The sequence below is a fragment of the Aotus nancymaae genome, unplaced genomic scaffold (genome assembly GCF_030222135.1).
Source record: "Aotus nancymaae isolate 86718 unplaced genomic scaffold, 86718_ANA_hifiasm-v0.15.2.pri h1tg000014l, whole genome shotgun sequence".
In the NCBI taxonomy this organism is placed as follows: Eukaryota; Metazoa; Chordata; class Mammalia; order Primates; family Aotidae; genus Aotus; species Aotus nancymaae.
In genome coordinates this window covers 72,505,338-72,530,684 of record NW_026988425.1, presented here as the reverse complement: position 1 = coordinate 72,530,684, position 25,347 = coordinate 72,505,338, and the positions used below count along the sequence as shown (strand labels likewise).

The window sequence follows — 25,347 nt, the reverse complement described above, 5'->3', positions numbered from 1 at the left end:
CCAGATTCCCTCAAAGCTCCGGCAATTGTTAATCTACTTGCTGTTTCTATGGACTTGCCTATTGTAGACATTTCCTTTTAACAAAGCCATATAATGTATAGTCTTTTATGACTGCTTCTTTAACTTCATATGTTCTCAAGGTTCATCCATGTTGTAGCTATGTGTCGGTACTTCATTCCTGTAATGGAACATACCACGCTTTACTTAAACCCATGCATCAGCTGATGATCGTTTGGGTTGTTTCCACATTTTAACTGTTGTGAATAATGCTGCTATCAACATTTGTGTACAGGTTTTTGTGTGGATGTATGTTTTCATTTCTCTTGGGTATTTACCTAGGAGTGGAATTGCTGAGTCATGGTAGCTATATTTAACTGTTTTTCAAAGAGATTCTTGCATTTTACATTCTCACCAGCTATGTGTGAGTGTACTAATTTCTCTAAATCTTTGCCAACACTTAGTGTCTGTATAATAGCCATCCTAGTGGATGTGAAGTGGTATCTGATTTTGGTTTGATTTACATTTTTCTAATGACTAATGATACTGAGCATCATTTTATATGTTCATTGGCCATTTGTACATATTTGGAGAAATATTAATTCTGATCTTTTGCCCATTTCTAAATTAGATTATTTATCTTATTATTATTGAGTTTTAAGAGTTCTTCATGTGTTCTAGACTCCAGTCCCTTATAAGATAAATTATTTGCAAATGTTTTCTCTCATTCTATGACTTTGTCTTTTCACTTTCTTCATGGTATCATTTATAGCACAAAATTAAAGATGGGGTTTCACCATCATGGCCAGGCTGGTCTTGAACTCCTGACCTCAGGTGATCCACCCACCTCGGCCTCCCAAAGTACTAGGATTACAGGCATGAGCCACCGTGCCCGGCCATAGCACAAAATTTTTAAATTTGATAAATTCTGTATTTTGTTGCTTGTGCTTTTGTTCTTATCTCCAAGAAACCTTTGTTTAACTAAAGGTTATGAAGATGGAGTCCTATTCTTTTTTTTCTTTCTTTTTTTGAGACAAGATCTCTCTCTGTCACCCAGGCTGGAGTGCAGTGGTGCGATCATGGCTCACTGCAGCCTCAACCTCCTGGGCTCAAGCTATCCTCCCACCTCAGCCCCTGGAGTAGCTGAGACTGCAGATGCGTGCCACCATGCTTGGCTAATTTTTATAGAGATGGGGTTTCACCATGTTGTCCAGGCTCATCTAGAATTCCTAGACTCAAGTGATCCTCTCTCCTTGGCCTCCCAAAGTGCTGAGATTACAGGCTTGGGTTACTGTGTTGGCCCTGTTTTCTTCTAAGAATTTCATAGTTCTTATATTTAGGCCTTTGATCCATTCTTAGTTACTTTATTTATTTTTTTAAACAAACTCTTACTCTGTTTCTCAGGCTAGAGTGTGGTGGCACAGGCATGGCTTACTGCAGCCCTAATCTCTCAGGCTGAAGTGATCCTCCTGCCTTGGCCTCCCCATGTAGCTGGGACCACAGGTGCGTGCTATCATGCTTGACTAACTTTTTGATATTTTGTAGAGATGAGATCTCACTGTGTTGCCCAGGCTGGCCTCCAACTTCTGGGCTCAAGTAATCCTCTGGCCTTGGCCTTCCAAAGTGCTGGGATTACTGGCATGAGCCACTGTATCTGGCCATCCTTAATGAGTTAATTTTTGTTTGTGGCATAGGGAAAGGGTCCAACTTAATTGTTTTGCATTTGAATATCCAGTTCTACCAACATTTGTTAAAAAGACTCTTCTTTCCTAGTTGAATTATCTTTGCAGAATTAGTTGACTATCAGTATTAAGGTTTATTTCTGGGCTCTCAATTCTATTTTTTTTTTTTTTTTTTTAAATTTGACTGTACATTGGAAGAATTATTCATCTGGAAGTTAGACCTAATGGGGCTGGTGGTCATGACCCTGGAAATTGTGTTTTGGGAACTGGTGACCAGTCATTCTTAGATGGTTGACTCATCTTTTTTGTGACCATCAGATTTAAATATTTACAGAGATTTAATTTTAAGTAACAAAGGCCTGCAGTAGATGCTGCTATAGGCATGAGAAATGATTTTGTTTATGCATATTGCAAACTATAAATACAGTGGCAGTGGTCACTGGAGCCATCCACATATCACTGTTAAACTGTTCTCCTGAGTAATGGGGTTGTCAGCACTGAAGTACACTTCCTTGCCATGTGGAGCAGTAGCCGGTTCTTTATTTAATATTTTCATTTACTAAGCAATAACTTAATTGGGAAATGAATTTTGATTCGGTTTTCTATAGTTACTGTTTTTTAAAAGTACTATTCCCTTTTTCTCTTTTCCACATTCGATTTGGTGAGGTAGTTAAGAATACTGGCTTTGAAATTACCCGGGGCTGTTGCAGTGGCTCCTGTCTGTGATCCTAGCACTTGTGAGGCTGAGGTGGGAGGACTGCTTGAAGTCAGGAATTCGAGACCAGCCTGGGCAAAATCCAGTTTCTACAAAAAATACAAATATTAGCCAACCTGGTAGTGTGCGCCTGTAGTTCCAGCTACTCAGGAAGCTAAGGCAGTAGGATCGCTTGAGCCCAAGAGGTTGAGGCTGCATTGTGCTGTGATCATGCCACTATACTCCATCCAGCCTGGGCAATAGAGCAAGACACTGTCTCAAAAAAAAAAGGAAGAGAGAAAGAAAGAAAGAAATTATACCTGGGTATGGACCCCGTCGTCACCACTAAGGAGCTGTGACCTTGGGCAATTTATTTCCTAGAGTCCAAGTTTCCCAACTGCTACAGAGGAGAAAAACAATAATAACAGTAATGACCTTACAGGCTGGGAGAGTTTATGCCGGTGTCACAGAATCTGTGACAGCACTTGGAAGGGAGTGCTGCGTACATGAGAGAGTCTGCTGCTGTTGCTGCTGCTTATTATTTGTTTTACATGGTTATAAAACTTCCCTCAAGCTCCCTTTGAAAAGACAAACCAGTAGTTGGCAAACAAATTCAAAGAGCAATAGTTCTTTTTTTGAGACAGTCTCGCTCTGAAATGCAGTGGAGGGATCCTGGCTCACTGCAACCTCAGCCTCCTGGGTTCAAATGATTCTCCTGTCTCAGCCTTCTGAGTAGCTGGTGTGCGCCACCATGCATGGCTAATTTGTTTGTATTTTTAGTAGAGACAGGGTTTCACTATGTTGGCCAGGCTGGTCTTAAACTCCTGACTGCAAGTGATTCGCCTGCCTCAGGCTCCCAAAGTGCTGGGATTGCAGATGTGAGCCACCGCCCCCTGCCTATAGCTTTTTGGAGAGGTGTGAGGTTTGGGTGATGGGGCTGAGGACCTTAGAACTGCAAATTCTGGAGCAGGCTGAGCCTCCAAGAGGGACTGAGTTCCTTCTGCCCTGGGAATTTCTTGAGCTGTGGGAGGAGAGCTGGCAACCAGGTAAATCTCCCAGAGTCAGAGGAAATGAGATGCTAGTGCTTTGGAGTGACTAGGTTTAGATCCCAGCCCTGTAAACCTCTGACCTTCCTTTTCGAGGACACTAAGAATAATATTGACAATTAGTGTTGCCCTAAGTGCCTTGAAAACATTCTCAGTCCTAATAATCCTATGATTTAGGAACTACTGTTGTCTCTGTTTTGTATGAGGCTGCAGAGGTGCAGAGCAATTAAGTAGCCTTGTATTGAATGAAATAAGCATGTATACAGGCTAACATTAAACACTTGTGGACCAGGCACATGTGCTGAGCACTTTACATGGGTGGTTTCATGTAATCTTTACAGATGTTCATCATTATAACTTTATATGGGTAAACAGGTCTGTGTTTTGTTTTTTTTTCCTTTTCTTTTTAATCAGTTAATGTAAGCAGAATGTCTGTGTTTTAGTATTGCTTCACTGGCCAAGAGATTTCTTCCTACATTAGGGAGCAAGTTTCTGTTGTTTACTTTTACCCTTTCCTAATGTTGACTTAAACAATGAATGTTGAGCATAGGTGAGTTCAAATTCTTGTTTGTTTATATTATCACTTTTGGTTATTCAATAACTTTAAAGGTGGTTGCAAAACTATTTTGTTTTTTGTAGTCTCTGAAAAGAGGATTCTGAGATGTTAAACTGGAAAAAAAAAATTGTGTGTAAGTATGTACAGTACTAGGCATGGTGACTCACCCCTGCAATCCCAGTACTTTGGGAGGTCAAGACAGGCAAATTGCCTGAGGTCAGGAGTTAGAGGCCAGCCTGGCCAACATGGTGAAACCCCATCTCTACTAAAAATCCAAAAATTAGCCAGGTGTGGTGGCAGGTGCCCGTAATCCTAGCTACTGGGGAGGCTGAGGCACAAGAATTGCTTGAACCCAGGAGGCAAAGGTTGCAATGAGCCAAGATCACGCCAGTGCACTCCATCCTGGGCGACAGAGTAAGACCTTGTCTCAGAAAAACAAACAAACAAAAGCTGGTGGTATTTTGAGAAAAAGGAAATTTCTGAATTTATCACTAAACTTGCTTTAAGTCTAATTTTTGTTTTTTGCCTTTTTGTTTTGTTCTTGTTTCTTGTTATAGTTAACTTTGAAGAGTTTGGAATGATCTTTTTATGTATATTAGAGTGTGAGGTATTCTAATGCTATCATCAGGAAAAACTGAATTATGTGGGAAATTTTAGAAATGGACGTTTTGTGCAGAATGATACTGAATGAGAATTTAGGGAACTTAAAATTTTTGTCTTGGCTGGGCATGGTGGTTCATGCCTGTAATCCCAGTGCTTTGGGATTGAGGCTAGGAGTTTAAGATCAGCCTGGGCAGCATAGCAAGACTTGATCCACACACACGCATGCACGCATGCACGCATGCACGTGCAGGGCATGGTGGCGTGTGCCTGTAGTCCTCTTTGAGGCAAGGAGTTCAAGGCTCCAGTGAGCTGTAATTGCACCACTGTGCTCCAGTGTGGGCAACAGAATGAGACTCTCAAAACAAAAAAAAAATTCTTAATAGTTGAAAGAGGAAGGCAATGATGAAAGATTTGGATTGTGATTCAAATTTTTCCCTCCCCTCCCCTCCCCTTCCCTCCCCTTCCCTCCCCTTTTCCTGACTTAGCCTCCCTTCCCCTATCCTTTTTCCTGTCTTGTCTCTGTTCTTTCTTTTCTTTCTTTTCTGATGGAGTCTCACTCTGACACCCAGGCTGGAGTACAGTGGCACAATCTTGTCTCACTTCAACCTCTGCCTTCTGGGTTCAAGCAATTCTCCTGCCTCAGCCTCCTGAGTAGCTGGGATTACAGGCGCACACCACCACATCCAGCTAATTTTTGTATTTTTAGTAGAGATGGGGTTTTGCCATGTTGATCAGGTTGGTCTTGAACTCCTGACCTCATGATCCACCTGCCTCGGCCTCCCAAAGTGCTGGGATTACAAGCGTGAGCCACTGCGTCAGACCTTTTTTTTTTTTGAAAGATTTTCACTCTGTTTCCCAAGCTGGAGTGCAGTGTGGAGATCACAGCTCACTGTAGCCTTGGCCTCACAGGCTCAGGTGATCCTCTCATCTCAGTCTCCTGGGTAGCTGAGACTACAGGTGCATACCACCATACCTGGCTAATTTTTTTTTTTTTTTCTTATTATTTGTAGAGATGGGGTTTTGCCATGTTGCCTATGCTGGTCTCAAACTCTTGGGTTCAAGTGATTCACCCACCTTGGCCTCTCAAAGTGCTGGGATTACAGATGTGAGCCACCATGCCCGGCCAGTTGTCTGTACTTTTAACTAAAGTCCAAAATAATTGCTAGAAACTTTTAAACCTTCTTACTCTGTAAACACAGGGTTTTTTAAATTTTTTTTATTTTTTTTGAGTCAGAGTCTCACTCTGTCATCCGGGCTGGAGTGCAGTGGTGCAATCTCAACTCACTGCAACCTCTGCTTCCTGGGTTCAAGCGATTCTCATGCCTCAGCCTCCTGAGTAGCTGGAACCACAGGTGTTTACCACCACCCTGGCTAGTTTTTGTATTTTTAACTTTCAGATGATTGACTACAAACATTTGATAGTCAATTTAAAAATAAACATCTATACATGCTATTTTTTTTTTTTTTTTTTGTATTTTTAGTAGAGACAGTTTCGCCACATTGCCTAGGCTGGTCTCAAACAGCTGGCCTTAGCCTCCCAAAGTGATCCATCTGCCTCGGCCTCCCAAAGTGCTGGGATTACAGGCATGAACCACTGCTCCCAGCTGTAAACACAGTTTATATGAGGTATGCTGTGATGCTCTAGAGACTGCCCCGCTTTAGAGATGGCACCATAGCAGCACGGGAGAGTTTAGGGCCTGGCTCACTGAGTTCTTATCTAGACCTTAGGAGAGATCTCAGTTTTGTCATTTGTGAAAAAAATGGAGTTCTTTTTTCCTTTTTCACTCTTTTCTTCTTTTATGTTTTCTCTACTTATTTTATCTTTTCCTCATTTTTCAGTCAGTATAGCTTATAAAATTTATTCTGATTATAAAAGTAGGATATAGACCAGGCACGGTGGTTCACGTCTGTAATCTCAGCACTTTGGGAGGCCGAGGCAAGAGGATCACCTGAGGTCAGGAGTTCGAGACCAGCCTGGCCAACGTGATGAAACCCCATCCCTACTAAAAATCAAAAATTAACTGGGCATGGTGGTGGACACCTGTAACCCCATCTACTCAGGAGACTGAGACAGGAGAAAATTGTTTGAACCTGGGAGGTGGATGTTGCAGTGAGCCGAGAGGGCGCCACTGCACTCCAGCCTGGGTGACAGAGCCAGACTCCCATCTCAAAAAAAAAGGGGGGGGCATATTATGCCAACAATTTAAATAATAATGCTTTCTTATTTGTGAAAAATGGCAATATGAGTATTTACTTCATGGGATTGTTGTGAGGATGACATAAATCCATGCTAATGACTGAGGACCCTACCTGGCACTGAAATACCCAATACAATTACCTATTATTTTAAAAAAATACTGTTAGTATCATTGCCACAAATTGTAAGAAGAATGAAGAATGGCTTTCGGAACAGTGATGGGATGCCCAAGGCTATGCTCTGTTCTCACCGAAAGCGTTGGGAATGGCACATCTCAGGGTCAGGACTAGCCCTCAGGAGGGGCAGGTGAGGGAGGTGCAGCGTCCAGTGGGCTCTTCTGACTGCCTCAAGCCGTAGGTGCATGTACCTGCTTTAGGGTCTCTGGTGATTTTACATTGCTGTAGGGGAGTAGGTGGAGGAGGGGCCAAAACAGTATACTCCAGATATCCTGAGATCTGGTGAAGGAAAACTGGTTTTGGAATCCCATTGGGCTTTAGAATCAGAGATCTGGATTTTGGTTTATCCCAAAGTGGCTTCTGGAAAGTCGTTTAACCTCCAAGACTCAGGTTTCCTCATCTCTCAAATGGAGATTGTGATACTTCCATCAAAGGGCTGTTTTTGGCTGGGTGCAGTGGCTTATGCCTGTAATCCCAGCCCTTTGGGAGGCCAAGGTGGCAGATCATTTGAGACCAGGAGTTCGAGACCAGCCTGGCCAACATGGCAAAACCCCATTTCTACTAAAAATACAAAAAATTAGCCAGGCGTCATGGTGTGCACCTATATATAGTCCCAGCTACTTGGGAGTCTGAGGCATGAGAATCGCTTGAACCTGGGAGGCAGAGGTTGCAGTGAGCTGAGGTTGGCCTGGGTGGCAGAGCTAGACTCTGTCTCAAAGAAAAAAAGAGGTGGCGTGGCGTGGTTGTTTTCTTTTTCCTTTGGGGAGATTAAATGAAAGGTCTTCAAAGTACCTTAGAGTAGTGCCTTGATACATAGGAAGTACTTAAGAAATGGTAGGTGACTATTACTTACAATGAGTGCTGGGTAGAGGGATCTCTTAGATTACCAAAGACACTCCCATCTTTAATTTTGGTGTTTTGATGGAAGTACAGGATATATTTCTCTGCCTTCTTAAATTGTTGAACTTGCCGCAAAGTTTGACACTTTGTAGTAGAACTGGGGCTCTGGGGCTTTGTTCTATCTTTAGGGCTTTGTTCTCTGCCCTTGGGTACACACACACACGTGTGCATGTGTGAGTGCCTATTATACAGGGGCATGGGATAACCTGGTTCTTCCCAAGGCAATGTGGAAGTAGCAACGCTGCTGTCTTTGTCTTTTTGGTTGTTGCTGATCTCTGTCAGCACCATCAAGGCTTTGCTGCTCATTGTGCTCATCAGCAGGGTGCTGTGTTAGAAAGAAGGAGAATGAGTTCCAAGAATAAGGTAACTTATCCAGGCTTCACATTTGTCTCTATTTTGGGAATGACGCTACTCTCCCTGCCTGCCTTGTGGAGTGGTTATACAGATAGAATGAGAGGAAGGTTGTGAAGGTGTGATAAAAGTGTTAACCAATAATTAAACATTGTAAGGTATTGCAAAGAAATACAAATGTCAGGCGTGTCGCTCACGTAGAGAGACCACCAGGCGGGCTTTGTGTGGGCAAGAAGGCCGTTTGATTTCGTGCTTGGGTGCAAGCAGGCCAAGTCCGAGAAAGGAGTTAGGCAAAGGGGATAGGAAAGGGGACTGGTTATATAGCTTGGGGCAAATGGTCAGTAAAAGGTGATAATCTATCCTGGGGCATGGAAGGGTGTCGTGGGATGCATGGTCACGAGGGTAGGGGTCATTTATTACAAACAGGTGTGATTATAAGGGTGAGGATGCATGATCACAAGGGTATGGGTTATTTATTACAAACAGGCATGATCATAAGGGTGGGGGTTGTTGGTTGCAAGCAGAGGGGAGGGTACAGTAAATTACTTAGTCACAAGGGTGAGGGTCTTGAGAAACCCAATGTCCAGGGGGAAATTTTCCCAAGGCTGAGCAGGAACAATGGTTGCAAGTTGCAGGGGAGAGCAAGTAGTTGAGGTAGGAACCGTTGTTTCACTTCTTTCTGTGGTTACTTGTGGTTACTTCAGACTTTCTGGCTCCTGGGGACCATCCAGAGGTGTACGTGCAGGTCACCAAGGCTATAATGGCCAGGCTTGGACGTGGAGGCCTGACATTCCCATCTTCTTATATATGTGTGAAGAACAAAGTTAGAGGAGAAGGGAGTAGGGGCAATGTTTCTCATGGCTTCTTTGAGCATGACGGGGCTGCGCGGACACCTAAAAGAAAAGTCTGTGATTCTTGTAGTTTAGAGGAAGCCTTGGGCCAAGGTTGGGATAGCGTGCAGTGTATGGGGGTGAAGACTTGGATTGAAAATGGGTAAGAGAGGTGTCATGCTGCATCTTGACATTAGCAGAGCATTGCCTGGAATTCGTGAATGATGGATTGGCGTTCCTGGTTGATCCTAGAAGGGTGAAGGCTATGAAATAGGGCTGGGGATAAGACAGGCTAATGAATGGGGAGGGTTGGCAAGGCATCTTGTGTTAAGCGACCGAGAGATCCTGGGATAGGGGGTGATGTTGTGGGGTTGTTAAAAGTAGCATTTGCTGTATAGAGTGATTAGTGATGGCCTGGATGTGATTTTGTTGGAATCAAGAGACTAATTGGAAAATGCAAGGTCCAAATAAGAGAAGAAGGAAGACCGGTATTAAGGGAGTAAGGGTTGGAAAGAGCCCTGACATCCAGCTAGAAAATGGCCAGGCGGGTTTGACATAGTCATTTGCCTGATGAGTAAATTTTGGGGCCTTGTCTTTGAACCTGCTGATACTATCATAAACTAGGCCGGACTGATTTAAGTAAAAGCAGCATTCCTTATTTAGAAATATACAGAGCCCTCCCTTATCTGCCTTGAGTCGAGGCCACGAGGGTTTTGAAGGACAACTGCAGCTAAAGAGTCGATTTGAGCTTGCAGGACGGACAAGATATTATAATGTCTGTAATGCTAGCAGAGAAATCAGTAGACAGACTGCGGAATGTTGTGACAGAGGTGGTGACCCCCGCTATGCCAGTTCCAAGACCCACAGTGGAGGCTGCAAGCCCTATTCCTATAAGAAATGGAATTAGCTGGATGTCTCTTTTTTTTGCCAAGTAGGTGTCATTAGGGGGACAGGCAGTGGTTCATTACCACTAGCGAATTGGAGTCTAGGAATAAGGAAGACTAAGGCACAGGTGCCTGTCCAGTTAATGGGTAGACACATAGGTGGAAGAGCCGAATAAGAAGCAGCAGCCTGGGGCAAGGCGGAATTGAAAATGTAGGGTGAAAAGGTGGGAGGAATCCTTGAAAGGGGAGTCAGATACCCAAACTCCTAAAGATCCAGCAAGGACAGCAGCCCTTAGAGGTTGAAAGGGAGATTGTTGGGGTAACTGTGTAGTGGGGGTGGTTTGGTTTTCATAATGTATGAGGAAGCGCGTAGTATCAACAAATAGTCTGCTACTGACATTTGTAGGGCCAGGTATGAGTAAGCATGAAGGGGGCTAGGAGGAGAATCTGAGGAGCAGGGAGAGGGTAGCCAAGGATGGTGTGAGAGACAGGGAAGGTGCCGGCCTAGGCAATAATAACTTAATATTTTTGAGGTTATTAGTAGTGATAGAGGGTTTGTCAGTAAAGCGAAGTGAGTATGCTCCTGAAGGCATATTAACGTGTATGTCAGGGCTTTGGAGATGAAGAGTAAAGACTTAAGAGTCACCTGACTAAGGCAGAAATTCCAGTTCTATTTACTAGGTGTGTCTGTGTTATTTGATCCATTTTCTCATTATAATAGAGGTGGATGATAACAACATAGGGCTGTGATAAACATAAATTCTGTGACATATATAAAGAACCTAGTGGAGTATATATTGCACATAACAGGTACTCAAAAAGTTGTGTTTGGGCCGGGCGCGGTGGCTCACGCCTGTAATCCCATCACTTTGGGAGGCTGAGGCAGATGGATCACTTGAGGTCAGGAGTTCAAGATCAGCCTGGGCAACATGGCAAAACCCCATCTCTACTAAAAATACAAAAGTTAGCAGGATGTGATGGCACACCCCTGTAATCTCAGCTACTCAGAAGGCTGAGGCAGGAGAATCACTTGAACTCAGGAGGCAGAGGTTGCACTGAGCTGAGATCACTCCATTGCACTCCAGCCTGGGCAACAAAAGTGAAACTTCATCTCAAACACACACACACACACCCCCCAAAACTTCTGTGAGTCTACAATTTTGTATTTGGTCCCCATGTGGTCCAGTTTTGTTCTTACGGAGTGAATCTCTGTTTCAGAAACCACCATATCACAAATTCTCGAGTCTCCTTGTAGACACCTAACTTGTCCATGATGATGTGAGGCAATCACTGGAGATAAAGATTCAGCAAAGTTTTGTCCCGCCACTGAGAAATTACCTTGAAACAGTGGCCCATCCACAGTTGCAAAGTGAGGGTGATTCTTCTTCAGGGCGCACAGTGCAGCAGATGTTCCTCAGTGTCTGGAAAGGGCTTACCCCAGAGAGTGAGCTTGGGACCATTTTTGTTAAAGCTATTATTATTATTATTATTATTTGAGACAGTCTCACTTTGTCACCCAGGCTGGAGTGCAGTGGTGCTATCACACCTCACTTCAGTCTCTAGGTTTAAGTGATTGTCCTTGCCTCAGCCTTTCAAGTAGCTGGGACTGCAGATGGCACCACTATGCCTAGCTAGTTAAAAAAAAAACTTTTTTGTAGAGCTGATGTCTCCCTATGTTACCCAGGGTGGTCTCGAACTCCTGGGCTCAAGAGGTCCTCCTACCTTGGCTTCCCTAAGTGCCGGGACTATAGGCATGAACCACCATATCCGGCCAGTAAAACTATCCTTGAAGCTCATTTTATAGTATTTATTTTCTTTTGATGTTCATTAATTTTTTTTTTTTTTTTTGCCAAAGTTTTCTTGCTTTTTAATGTAGACCAATGGAATGCATTTTACAGACAACAAAACATATCCTGTATGGTGGGTAGCAAATTAAATGAGCTTTTTACTTTTTTCTAATCTGTGATTCTTTACCTATTAAAATATTTCAGTTTTCTCTTCACTTAAAAGACTTACGAAATTCATGCTTAATGTTAACCTTGAAAACAGACAGAATAAAGAAAACATAGGCCATCTAACATCCCATAATCTTCGTTAATATTCTGGTGTATTCATCTTTCCCGAGGATGTGTCCGTTAGCGTTTTTTCCATGTTGAATTACAGATAACTTTTTCAGAAACTGCATACTAGTCTCTCATGATTCCCTTATCTGTTATATTGGAGTCATGTGTGGTCTTGCTGGAAACTTGCTTTTGTTATTTGCCATCACCAAAGGCCCCTTCTGAATGAAGAGCTAGTGCAGCTGGCTGTTGGGTGTGTGGCGTGTCATCATCACTTGAACATGGGATTGTTAAAGGTGCAGTTTGAACACAGACCTGTGCCTGCTGCAGGCTGATATCAGATGATCCCCTGGGGAATTTTTTTCTAACCTTGTAGGCTCCAGTTCTGCTTCAGCAGGTCTGGGCTGGAGCCTGAGACTCCCCGTGATGCCGATGAAGCTGTTGGTGAGCCCCCTTTGGAGTGCCATTGAGCCAAGGTCCTCTAGCATGGCCGAATGCTCTCTGCTCTTGCAGTAAGGCAGTCTCTGCTTTTGTTCTGCTCGGGGCTGACCTGTTTGGGGGGCTTCCTCCACTTCCTGTCTCTTTTCCCTCATCCATGCTGCTCAGGACCCCATTTCTTCCCTGCTGTCTCATGCACACATCCACACTCCTCCCAAACCTCTGTTCCTGTCATACTAGCAGGCTCCTCCATCTCCCCAGGCCACCCCTCCTACCGCCACCACTCCACCACCACATCAGAGCCCTTTCTTTCCAGTTACTACTTGATTGCTCCCCCCCCACCGCCCCCCGCTTCACCCCTCAGTTTCCTATCTGGGAGCCCTCAGATTCCTTTCTCTCTCTGGAGGGCAGTGACTCCCACCTCAGAGGCGCTATCAGCAGCTGTGTCCTGGCCCCAAACTGGCTCCTCACTTGGAGCTCCCTGAGTGTTGAGGCCTTGGATTTCCTTGCAGGGGAAGGAAGGAGGGGTGAGAAAGATCCTGAATCTTCAAAGGAGCCCTCTTTGCCCAGTCCAACATCTACTCCACCCAGCTGACTGGAGAAATAAATGCTAGGTTTGCCTGAACAAATAACAGTAATTAAGATCTGTTTCCTGAACAGCCTCCTGCTTTGGTCTGTTTACTTTGCAGCCCAATAACAGTTCAGTCAGCCTGGCTTTGAGGTCCATTGTGTTTGATTTTGATGCTGGGGTGCTGGTCTTCACAATCTAGAAGGCTGTTAGAAGACTTCTGCCTTGTAATTTTGAAAAGGAGAGGGAACACTGCTGCCAACATGAGCAAGTGACTTGTTTCTCGCTCTCTCTCTTTTTTTTTTTTTGAGATGGAGTCTCCCTCTGTCACCCAGGCTGGAGTGTAGTGGCACCAGCTGGGCTCAGTGGAACCTCTGCCTCCCGAGTTCAGGTGATTCTCTTGCCTCAGCCTCCATAGTAGCTGAGATTACCGGCACATGCCACCACGCCCAGCTAATTTTTTGTAGTTTTAGTAGAGACAGGGTTTTGCCATGTTGGCCAGGCTGGTCTCAACTCCTCACCTCAGGTGATCTGCCCTCTTTGGCCTCCCAAAGTGCTGGGATTACAGACGTGAGGCCCCGCACCTGGCCTGTGACTTGCTTCTATCTCTAAACTCTCACACTTGCTTGTGTAGCCAATACCCTGAATAAAAAAAAGGTAAAAGTTGAGGCATGGTGATGTAAGGTTATTTTAATTTCTGTTGATGATAGAAGAAATAAGTATGATTTAGAAGTGCCTTCATTTGGCCCTGGTTCCTTTTGCAAATGTATTTTAAGAGCATTAACAGGAGTTTCTCAAGGTAGGGGTGAGGAGGTAATTGCATGACGGTTTTCTGCCTGTTGGTGCCATCAAGGCAGCTAGTACTTGAATGCAGGCATTCTTACAAAAGCTGTCTGGGGCTTTGTGCCAGCTTGCTTTGGAATGAGGACTTGCTTCAGAAGTGAGTAGGGGTGCTGATAAACCCACTGGGCATCTGGCAGTGCTTACTTGAAAAGGCAATGAATAGTGGCTACTGGGGGAAAGGCACATACCTATTCAGTCTCTCCACTTCAAGCTGGAAGTGGAAGAAGAAGATGAATTTCAAGGATGAAGAAGGGAGAGCTGGAAAGAAGGCTTCCTGAAGTTTGAAGGATGATGAAGGCTAAAGTTAACTGTGAGAAAAAGTGTTTTTTCAGCTATAGGAAAACAGTGCAGCTGTTACTCCAAGAAAAAGCTGTTAAACCAGGACTGTCCTGTCACCACCAGGCATCCAGAACATGGGGTGGGTTAGAGGAGCGAGGGCAACCCTGTAGGAGGGACGTGAGTCCTGAGAGGTTAGTGTAGGCCTCTGCCTCCCTTTCCCTTCTCCTGATCCGGCCTCTGAGCACTGGTGCCATCCAGGTGCAGCTGTGCTTTTCCAAACCAGAGGCCTGTTGTCTGACTTCTCTTTTTCTAATTTATGTATTTATGTGAAAAATATTAGGTTTGAAATAATCATCTTTTACTGGACACTGTGAATCCTATAGAATAGGATTTTATGGAATCTAAGGAAGGTAAAGTGTGCAAGTTTTTCTTTGTACGAGCCCTTGTTGCTAGACTAACCACCTTAAAAGAGAAACATCTTGTGACTGGGCAGTGGAGTGGGTCAGAGGTATTCTTTTGAGTTGTGAGCCCTTTCTGTGATGCGGTTTCGGGGGAGAGCTGCCAGTGGTTGAATCTGCACGTAGGGTGATTCAGTCTGCTGTCTGCTTCTCAGAAGTGGGGGAAGGGAGGTAGATGGGGTGGGCATTACCATAGCACAGCCTGCCTGTAGCTGTTTAAGAGCACCAGGGTTTTTTTTTTTTTTTGACATGGAGTCTTGCTTTGTTGCCATACTGGAGTGCAGTGGAACGATCTCAGCTAACTGCAACCTCTGGCTCCCTAGTTCAAGCGATTCTCCTGCCTCAGCCTCCCAAGTAGCTGGGATTACAGGCATGCGCCACCACGCTCAGCTAATTTTTTTTTTTTTGAAATGAAATTTCCCTCCTGTTGCCCAGGCTGGAGTGCAGTGGTAAGATCTCTGCTCACCACAACCTCCGCCTCCCAGGTTCAAGCAATTCTCCTACCTCAGCCTTCTGAGTAGCTGGGATTACAGGCATGTGCCATCACGCCCAGCAAATTTTTTGTGTTTTTAGTAGAGATGGGATTTCTATATGTTGGTCAGGCTGGTCTTGAACTCTCGACCTCAGGTGATCCACCCACCTGGTCCTCCCGAAGTACTGGGATTACAGGTATGAGCCACTGCGCCTGACCAAGAGCATCAGTTTTGTGACCACCCCAGGGTTAATGCATCATGTGATGGCTTTTCATTTTAACTGTCATGATGGAAACCTTTCAAAATGTATTGGACTCTGAAACACTTACTGCCTTCTCACTAGGATCAGCAGAGCAGTTTTTTTTTTTTTTTTTGAGATGGAGTTTCGCTCTTGTTGCGCAGGCTGGAGTGCAATGGCATAATCTTGACTCACTGCAACCTCTGCCTCCCAGGTTCAAGCAATTCTCCTTCCTCAGCTTCCTGAGTAGCTGGGACTACAGGCATGCACCACTACGCCCGGCTAATTTTGTATTTTTAGGAGAGATGGGGTTTCTTCATGTTGATCGGGCTGTTCTTGAACTTCTGTCCTCAGGTGATCCACCCACTTTGGCCTCCCAAAGTGCTGGGATTACAGGAGTGAGCCACTGCACCTGGCAATAGAACGTATTTTAAAGCTACTAACAATGATTTCATTTAGTGTTCTTGAGTGTCTGTTAGTATATTGCACAGTAGATAGAAGAGTGTGGAACTCAGAGGCTGAGTTACTAGCTCCTGCCTCTTCCAGAATTCTGAGTTGTTTGCACTGATGTGTTTTTTGATGGTCCACTGATGCTTGTCACTAGATTTGTCCTTAAGCCAAATCACCTAACCTTTCTGGGCCTCAGTTTTCACATCAGGAAAATAGAAGGTCTGGACTAGATCAGGGACTTTCAATACAGGTTCTGGGATGTATCCCCATTTGGGTTGAATTTTCTGGATGCTGAGTATAATAAGAACCCACTGAAATATGAGCTTCCTGAGAGCAGGGACTATACTACTAACACTTAGAACCGGTGCCCACTCACTAGTAAGCATTGGATAAATACTGTATGAATATATAACCACATTTGTGGTATGATATTGCATCCACATGCGTTATGTATTGTGCATAGAATTTCATCTGGTGGAGAAAGGCGCGCCCTCGCTGTTAAATCCTTGAAGCTTCTGGCGCACTTGAGTTCTAAGGTCCTCTGCACTCCAGCTATCTCAGAGCAGTGAAATGAGCTCCTTTCTGTTTCCACGCCAAGCATACGGGCATCTAGCTAGCTCCGGGGCCGGTCACCAGCCTGGAAAGCACTCTGTGGCTTGGCAGAGTTTGGGGATTGGGCTGGCACATAGCACCACTTGGAAAGGGCTTGTCAGGTTTCTCCCTTGCAGCATAATCTCCATGACACAATGAGGCAAATTTTGGGTTTAGCGTTTCACCAGTTGCTGGTTAATAAGCTACTATTTATAAAATAGAACAAGCAGGGTTTCTGCCCACCTTCTTTTTACTGAGACTATTTAAAACTAATTTTATAAATTAAAAGTCAAACTTTTTAATAAATGTATTTTAATTAAAAATAAAACTTACTAAAATAAAAATAAAATATTAAAATTAAAAATTAATAAAAAGTAAAAATCAAACTTTATAAATTAAATAAAATAAAACCAGTTTTTACTATATTTAATTTATTTTTTTAGAGATAGAGTCTCACTCTGTTGCTCATGTTGAAGTGCAGTGGTGCAATCTCAGCTCACTGTACGCTTCACCTTCTGGGCTTACTCCATCCTCCTACCTCATCCTTCCAAGTAACTGGGACTACAGGCTTATGTCACCATGCCTGGCTAATTCTTTTTTTTTTTTTGAGATGGAGTCTCACTCTGTGGCCCAGGCTGGAATGAAGTGGCACGATCTCTGCTCACCGCAACTTCTGCCTTCCGGGTTCAAGCGATTCAGCCTCCCAAGTAGCTGGGATTACAGGCACCTGCCACCATGCTAATTTCTGTATTTTTAGTAGAGACAGGGTTTTAACATGTTGGTAAGGCTGGTCTCGAACTCCTGACCTCATGATCCACCCTCCTTGGCCTCCCAAAGTGCTGGGATTACAGGCGTGAGCCACCACACCCGGTCCTAGTTTTCGTATTTTTTCTTTCTTTTCTTTCCACAGTCATGCTCTGTTGCCAGGCACCAGGCTGGAGGAGGAGGAGTGCAGTGGCGCAGTCTCGGCTCACTGCAACCTCTGCCTCCTGGGTTCAAATGATTCAGCCTTCTGAGTAGCTGGGACTATAGGTGCGCACCACCAGGCCCAGCTAATTTTTGTATTTTTTAGTAGAGACAGGGTTTCACCATGTTGGCCAGGATGGTCTGGATCTCTTGACCTCGTGATCCACCCACCTTGGCCTCCCAAAGTGCTGGGATTACAGGCGTGAGTCACTGTGCCTGGACTAACTCACCTTTTTCAGACCTCTTCTGCCACAGGTATTTGTTGCTTCAGTGGGTACAAATGAATGTTCCAACAGCTCTTGTTTCTTCCTTAGTGGAAATGAAGGTGTAAAGATGGCTTTAGCTTTCCAGCAGGTGTTCTCACGCACATAGAAGTGCTAGTCTCCCAAGTTGCCAGCATGCTGTTCTGTGTTTAGACTGAAGGTGGTGAGCCTCGACAATCTCACTGTGGAGATGGCTCTTGCTCTGCACCCCTAACTCAGTGGCTCTTAACTGGAGAGCCATGGTCTGGAGACATTTTGGATCGTCACGCCTTGCAGGGAAGAGGGAGAGTTGCAGCTGGCATCTAGCGGTGGAGGCAGGGACGTTGCTGAACATCAGCATCTGGTCTACAGGACAGCCCCTCAGAAGAAAGAACTTTCTGGCCCCCAGGGTCAATTGTGCTGAGTCTGAGAAATCTTGCTCTGAAGGATCTGCCTCTCAGGAATGTTTGTTTTCTGTTGAGTTGTCAGAAGGGAGGTTGTTTACCCTTCAACCTCAAACCTTATAGATCGTACCAACCTGCTGAAATGTATCAAGTGTAATGAGATTTTTTTTTATAGAGAGGGCGGTGTAATGGAATGATTCAAAGAATCCCACTGCTGTCTGAGAACAGAGGACTTGATAAACATTCTTTTGGTGCTGAAAGTAACCCTAACCTCCTGAGAAAGAGATGCCAAAAAAGGAGAGAACATCTTTGTCCTGGACTCCATTGCAGCCCCAGAGCTGGTTGCTGGCTTTGCATTGTTCACAGCCTGTTCTTGCCCATTTCTTTTTTTTTTTTTTTTTTTTGAGATGGAGTTTCGCTCTTGTTACCTGGGCTGCAGTGCAATGGTGCGATCTCGGCTCACTGCAACCTCCGCCTCCTGGGTTCAGGCAATTCTCCTGCTTCAGCCTCCTGAGTAACTGGGATTACAGGCATGCACCACCATGTCCAGCTAATTTTTTGTATTTTTAGTAGAGACAGGGTTTCACCATGTTGACCAGGATGGTCTCGATCTCTTGACCTCGTGATCCACCAGCCTCGGCCTCCCAAAGTGCTGGGATTACAGGCGTGAGCCACCGCGCCCGGCTCTTGCCCATTTCATACTTGGTTCTGGTGGCTGGAGATACTAAGTTGACCCTTCACTGTTGGTTTCACGGAAATGTTCAACATGGAAAATAACATAGCTCTAGTATGTTGAAACTTGTGTGAGAAATCACTTGTCAGAAACTCCTGTCTCATGGTCCCCACAATCCTGCTGGCACAATTATGGGCATGATTATGAAAGCCTTGGTGCTGCAGGGGATTCTCTGAACTCAAAATTTAAGAAACCTAGGTAAAGGAACTATGAGAGCATATTTCTAGCGTAGGCAGATACATAGCTTTCTGTTCAACCTCTTGAACTTTTAGGTAGCCATTTTAATCTGTTCTTGCATTGCTGTAAAGAAATACCTGAGACTGAGTAATTTGTAAAGAAAAGAGGTTTAAGTGGCTCACCATTCTGCAGGCTGTACAGGAAGCATAGCCGGTTCTGCTTTCGGGGAGGCCTCAGGAAGCTTCCAATCATTGCAGAAGGCAAAGGAGGAGCAGGTGTCTTACATGACAGGAGCAGGAGCAAGAGAGAGAGTGAGTGAGAAGATGCCACAGTTTTAGACGACCAGGTCTCATGAGAGCACACTCCCTGTTGTGAGAACAGTACCCAGTGGATGGTGCTAAACCATTCATGAGAAATCTTCCCCCATGATTCAGTCACCTCCCACCAGGCCCCACCTCTAACATTAAGGATTACAATTCTACATGAGATTTGGGTGGAGACACACAAATCCAAGCCATGTCGATAGCTGTTCAATTTTTTCATTTTTATTTTTAATTGCTTCAAATTCTACCTAGTATTGGTTTATTTATATTAAACTCTAAAAAGTTTCACAAGGCTTAAGGAATTTTTTTTCTTGCAGGGTAAAAAACGCATACATAAAATTTACCATCTTAACCATTTTTTTGAGATGGAGTTTCACTTTTGTTGCCCAGGCTGGAGTGCAATGGTGCATTCTCGGCTCACTGCAACCTCCACCTCCCAAGTTCAAGCGATTCTCCTACCTCCGCCTCCCGCGTAGCTGGGATTACAGGCATGTGCTGCCACGCCCAGCTAATTTTGCATTTTTAGTAGAGAAGGGGTTTCACCATGTTGGTCAGTCTGGTCTCCAACTCATGGCCTCAAGTGATCTGCCCGCCTTGGCCTCCCAAAGTGCTAGGATTACAGGCTTGAGCCACTGTGCCTGACCCAACTATTTTTAAGTGTACAGGACAGTAGGTTTTTTTTTTTTAATGCCTCACTTATGGTGATAGTTCACTCTGGCTGTTTTCTTCCAATCACATAGCTGAAGTAGGTTTGATTTACTCAGTGGCTGATGCATTTAACAAATATTTGAGGGCTTACACCTATGAGTTGGAACAGGAATGTTTTGTTTTCTTCCAAAATAGAAACTTGTAATGTTTTTCTAATTATAAGATGTATGCTTGTTGTGGAGAGTTCAGAAAATACAGAGGAGTGTAGTCACTCGTAATTCTACAACTCTGTTAACTACTGTTGATGTATTGGTATATCCTTCTAGTTTGTTTTTTTGTTGTTAGTGCTGATCTATGTCTTGTTACATTTTTACCCAAAATGCTATCATACTTGATACTATTATATTAACGGTTTTCAGTTTCTACAGTGTGGATGTCTTTTGATGGCCATACATTTTTCTGTATAACTTATATCATCATTTCAGTGGGTGTATTATATTCTATAATATGAACCTTTCATAATTAATCTTAAATCATAATCTTTTTATTGAACATCCAGGTTTCTTCTCTGAAACCACATGTATTAGATGTATAATAGATGTCATGTAGATGGTCATTCTTAGGTATATCTTTGTTTTCTTGCTTAGGGTAGAATCAAGGTTTCTTGTTTACTGCGGCATTCCCAGGAATTAACAAAGCACATAGCAGGCATAGAGTATAGTAAATATGAGTGGAGTGAATGAATGGCCTTGTTATCTTCATAGGATTAGGAATAGGGCTTTTAATCAGGGGTAGGACTTGGTGAGGCAGGGAGCTTGGTGATTGGGGTGGTTGAGCTGCTTGGGGCAAGGCACTAGAAGAAGCCATCCAGGTTCACTGAGGCCACTGAGAGGTTGTATGGGAGACAGGAAGGGGCCCAGAAAGGGAAGTGACCTCTTCAGATACTTGCTGAATGTTTACTGTACACAAAGGGGCAGGGAAGAAAAATTGCTTCTTTTTTCCAATGTAGCCTGTGTCCCTTTTATGGGAAACTGAGGTTCGAAGCCAGTTTCAGGCCAGTGTTACCTGTCTTGTTCACACACCTATGCCAGCAGTAAGTAGAGAAGAATGGCAAAGAGCCTACCAGATTTAAATAAGTCTAGTACTTGCCGGCTCTGACCTTAAGCTGCCTAACCTCTCTGAGCCCTGCTCTCATCTCTTTAAAACAGGGATGATTGTTAATCGGTAATAATAATAATAGTTGTATCTTGCAAAGAGCAAGAGATGAGTAAGTGTTAACTATTGGTAGCTAATATTATTGTGGATTCAGTAAGCTGTTTCTGAGCTTGGGATGGGGAGAATGTGCCACAAAGTGTTTGTTGTTGGGTCCAGAATTTCAGTGAATGTTGCTCTTCAAGGTAGAGAATTGTTCATTTCTTCTGCAGACCACAATTGACTCAAAGGTAACCCTAAAGCTTCAAAAGAGAAGGAAGGGAATGAAGCCCTGACCCGGCATAGGTAGTATTATGTATTACCGAAGGATGTGAAACTGTATAGTTAAAAGATGCAGTGCTGTTTACTTGAATAAAAAAATTTGAACCCAGTTTTATGTTTTTAATGCTTTTCTTTCTTTCTTTTTTTTTTTGAGACGAGTCTCGCTCTGTCACCAGACTGGAGTGCAGTGGTGTGATCTTGGCTCACTGCAACCTCTGCCTCCCAGGTTGAAGCAATTCTCCTGCCTCAGCCCCCAGAGTAGCTGGTACTACAGGTACATGCCACCATGCCGGGTTAATTTTTTTGTATTTTTAGTAGAGATGGAGTTTCACTATGTTGGCCAGGATGGTCTTGATCTCTTGACCTCATGATCCACCGAGCCCAAAGTGCTGGGATTACAGGCATGAGACACCACACCCAGCCAGTGCTTTTCTTCTGTTTCCTTGGTGCTACAGCCTCCCAGCATGCCCAGGAACACCTGAGTTCTAACAGCTTGGTCCGCTTCAATATTTGAGGAACTTCCCCACTGTTCCCCATCCCACTGCTGTTTATTAAGGAACAGTATTATGATTTTTGTAGCTCACAGAAAACTCTTAATGTCTTTGCTTAGTTTTGCTAGGCCTCCTGTATTTCTACAAGTCAGGAAGAGGGACTGAATGAAGGGTGGTGTCATACTTCCTTTTACAGTTTGGACTTAGTTTAGGCACACGAAGGAGCAAGTCTTTCAGAATAGTTGCTTTCCACGTGGCCAAGGAGTTCATACTCGCCCAAACTCAAGCATTGAGGCTAAAAAATGTGACCCACCTTCAGGATCATTTTTGTGACAGACGTATCCTAAGCACTTGTTTGCTTAGGACACTTCATTCGTAAGTGGAATAAAGGTATCAGAACATATGTGCTGCCTGGGCCATTGTCATTAATGTGAGGTATCAGACTGCCAGGTGTGAGCTGGTACCGTGCAGAACAGAGACCATGCAGCAATAGAGCGATGCTTACATTACCTGTGTGTCAACGAAAGAAAAATCAGGCTTTAAAATCAAGTTAGTTTATTCAGAGGTCTTGCTGAAGATTGCCACCTGATAGTCTTTCAGAGAGTTTCTGTTAGATTGCTCCAAAGGAGAGTTTCAGCCCACAGTTTATAGACAGGTGATGGTAGCTCTTCCAGTGCTCAGAAGTTACAACAGATGTGCAAATAAAATGATTCAGGGCTGGGTGCGGTGGCTCACACCTGTAATCCCAGCACTTTGGGAGGCCAAGGCAGGCAGATCATGAGGTCAGGAGTTCGAGACCAGCCTGGTTAACATGGTGAAACCCCGTGTTTACTAAAAATACAAAAAATTAACTGGGTGTCTGGGTGCCTATAATCCCAGCTACCCGGGAGGCTGAGGCTGGAGAATCGCTTGAACCTGGCAGGCAGAAGGTGCAGTGAGCCAAGATCGTGCCACTGCACTCCAGCCTGGCAACAGAGTGAGACTGTCTCAAAAAAAAAAAAAAAAAAGTATATATGTATGCATGTGTGTATATATGTATGTATGTGTGTGTGTATATATATATAAAGTGATTCAGGCAAGAGGTTTGGGAACCTGTGCTGTGTGCTGCTGATCATCTTCAGGGCATTCTTCTGGAGGGCTACACTCAGTCAGAGTCAGGGGCTTTGTGAAATTCTGCTGCTAAGGGACTTTGTAAAATTCTGTGGGTAAGCGGAATAAGCAAACGTGGCTTCTTTCATTTGCCATTTTGTCTCCCATGTGGGGTGCTTAAAGAGCTTACCGCTGCTCCACTTTTTAGTTCTTGCTTCTCTTTTTGGTTGCTTTTCTGTCCTCCTTGCTGTGGGGTTCACTTGGCACGCTTGCCTGTTGCAGTTTGTTTTTCAGCATCTAAGAAGTTATGGATGCTAAGGATATCCAGTTACCTCTTGCGGAGTTGACAGGAATGTAGTGTGATGCCACCATGCTATCTTTCCATGCCTGTGGCAGATGGCACTCATTGATCATTACACTTTGCCTGCTGAAAAATTCAGCCTTAAGAATCCTCCTCAGCATAGAGTTTCTGGCTACCGCTGCCCTGGAGATGAATCCTATTCATCTACCACCTGTTGTCTACCTGGGCTCCTTTGACTTATAGGTGATGACAACCAAGACCCAGAAAAGAAGGTCATTTTGATAGAGTTGAGTCCAGGTTCTCTGGTTCTCAGACCTGTGCTCTTCCCAGCAGTTTGTCCTCTTGGTTACTGTGACTTAACCTGGTAGTCAGGCCTTTGAAACTATGAAAATAGAACTTGAGAGAGGGAGACAGAGACCCTTTTATGATTAAGGTACATGTGTTGTGTGTGTTTGTGTGCCGATTTTGTAATATGTTTGGCCTTCTTCCTTGTTGCCAACTGGAAATTCTAGGTAATGAGGTATTGTGCTTTTTAATTTAACAGAAAAAGTACTTGAAAGTTACTACCAGCCCTAGCTCATGTTTCTGTGAGCATTTCCTCACATACCTAGATCAGTGCTTGGAAGGACCATCTGTGCCCAAGGCAGGTGGGGAGGACAGAGAGGGAGATATATTTATTTTCTGTAGTATGTCTGTGTGTGTTGCAGGGCTGGTCCTTGGATTGGAGAAAAAAAATAACACTAAGCAGGAGGCCCCGCTTCAGGTAAGATAAGCCAGAGCTGGCTTATCCTTTCATTTTGATTCTTTGCCCCAGCAAGGACAAAGCAACTCCTATTTAGAAAAGCCTTTGCCTTTCCTGCGGTTGGAGGGAGGGTGTGCCAGGCTCTTTGAAAGATTTTTCTTTGCAGTATGTTTGGGGGAGGGGAAGCGTCTTCAGAAAGGAAAAACCCCAACATACAACAATACCACATTTACAAATGCTTTTATATCAGTGTCGTTCAACTTAGTTTCTTTTCTTTTTCTTTTTTGAGACAGGGTCTCTGTGGCCTGGACCAGAGTGCAGTGGTGCAGTCTCTGCTTACTGCAGCCTCGACCTGCCTCAGCTTCCCAAGTAGCTGGGACCACAGGCATGCACCACCACACATGGCTAATTTTTGTATTTTTTGTAGAAACAAGATTTCGCCGTGTTGCCCTGGCTGGGCTCAAACTCCTGAGCTCAAGTGATCCACCTCAGCCTCCCAAAAGTGCGGGGATTACAGGCGTGAGCCACTGTGCCCGATTCTCTTTTCTCAATTAGTCAGTTTTCTTTATGTTTTAACTATAAGAGTAATGCATGCACACGGTAAAAACCCAATCAGGAGAGCAGAACACTAAATAATAGATGTCCCCTGTTCCTCCTCACATTTAGGCCTGTTCCCAGGCAGTCAGTGTTAGTGGTCTTATATGTATGCATATACCCCACATATGTGTATGTACGTAGATATACAATAGCAGGGCGTACTGCCTGTGTTAGTTGGCTGGGGCTACCATAACAAAGTAACACTGACTGGGTGGCTTACCCAACGGAAATCCAGCTTCTCACTTCTGGAGGCCAGAAGTCCAAGAGCAAGTTGTGTGTAGGGTTGGTTTCTTCTGTGGCCTCTCTTCTTGGCTTGTAGATGGCCATCGTGTTGCTGTGCTGTCCCTGTGTGTGTATCCTCCTCTGTTTTTTTTTTTTTCCCCTGAGACCAAGTCTTGCTCTGTCATCTAGACTGGAGTGCAGCGGCACGATCTCGGCTCACTGCAACCTCCACCTCCCGGGCTCAAGCAATTCTCCTGCCTCAGCCTCCCAAGTAGCTGGGATTACAGGCATGTGCCACCACACCTGGCTAAGTTTTGTATTTTTAGTAGAGATGAGGATTTCACCATGTTGGCCAGGGTGGTCTCGAACTCCTGACATTGTGATCTGCCTGCCTCAGCCTCCCAAAGTGCTGGGATTACAGGCGTGAGTCACCGGGCCCGGCATCCTCCTCTTATAAGCAGTCCTGTTGGATTAGGGACTACCCCAGTAGTCATATTTAACTTTAAATACGTTTTCATTGAGACAGAGTCATGCTATGTCACCCAGGCTGGAGTTCAGTGGTGTAATCTCGACTCACTGCAACCTCCGCCTCCCAGGTTTCAGCAATTCTCATGCCACAACCTCC

The 25,347-nt window shown here is 44.4% G+C and overlaps 1 protein-coding gene across 6 annotated transcripts in view; it reads left to right on the top strand.

Moving 5' to 3' along the window:
* SERINC5 (serine incorporator 5) overlaps positions 1-25,347 on the top strand; it is a 137,052-nt gene that overhangs the window by 42,028 nt on the left and 69,677 nt on the right. For 2 of the 6 annotated variants that reach the window (XM_012462079.2, XM_012462083.2), the window contains exon 1: positions 23,824-23,924. The exons of the other annotated variants lie outside the window; for them this stretch is intronic. In XM_012462079.2, coding sequence (XP_012317502.1) covers positions 23,850-23,924 — 75 coding nt within the window. In that variant the 5' untranslated portion in view covers positions 23,824-23,849. Of the gene's footprint in view, positions 1-23,823; positions 23,925-25,347 lie in introns of those variants that run through there. 6 annotated transcript variants of the gene reach the window in all.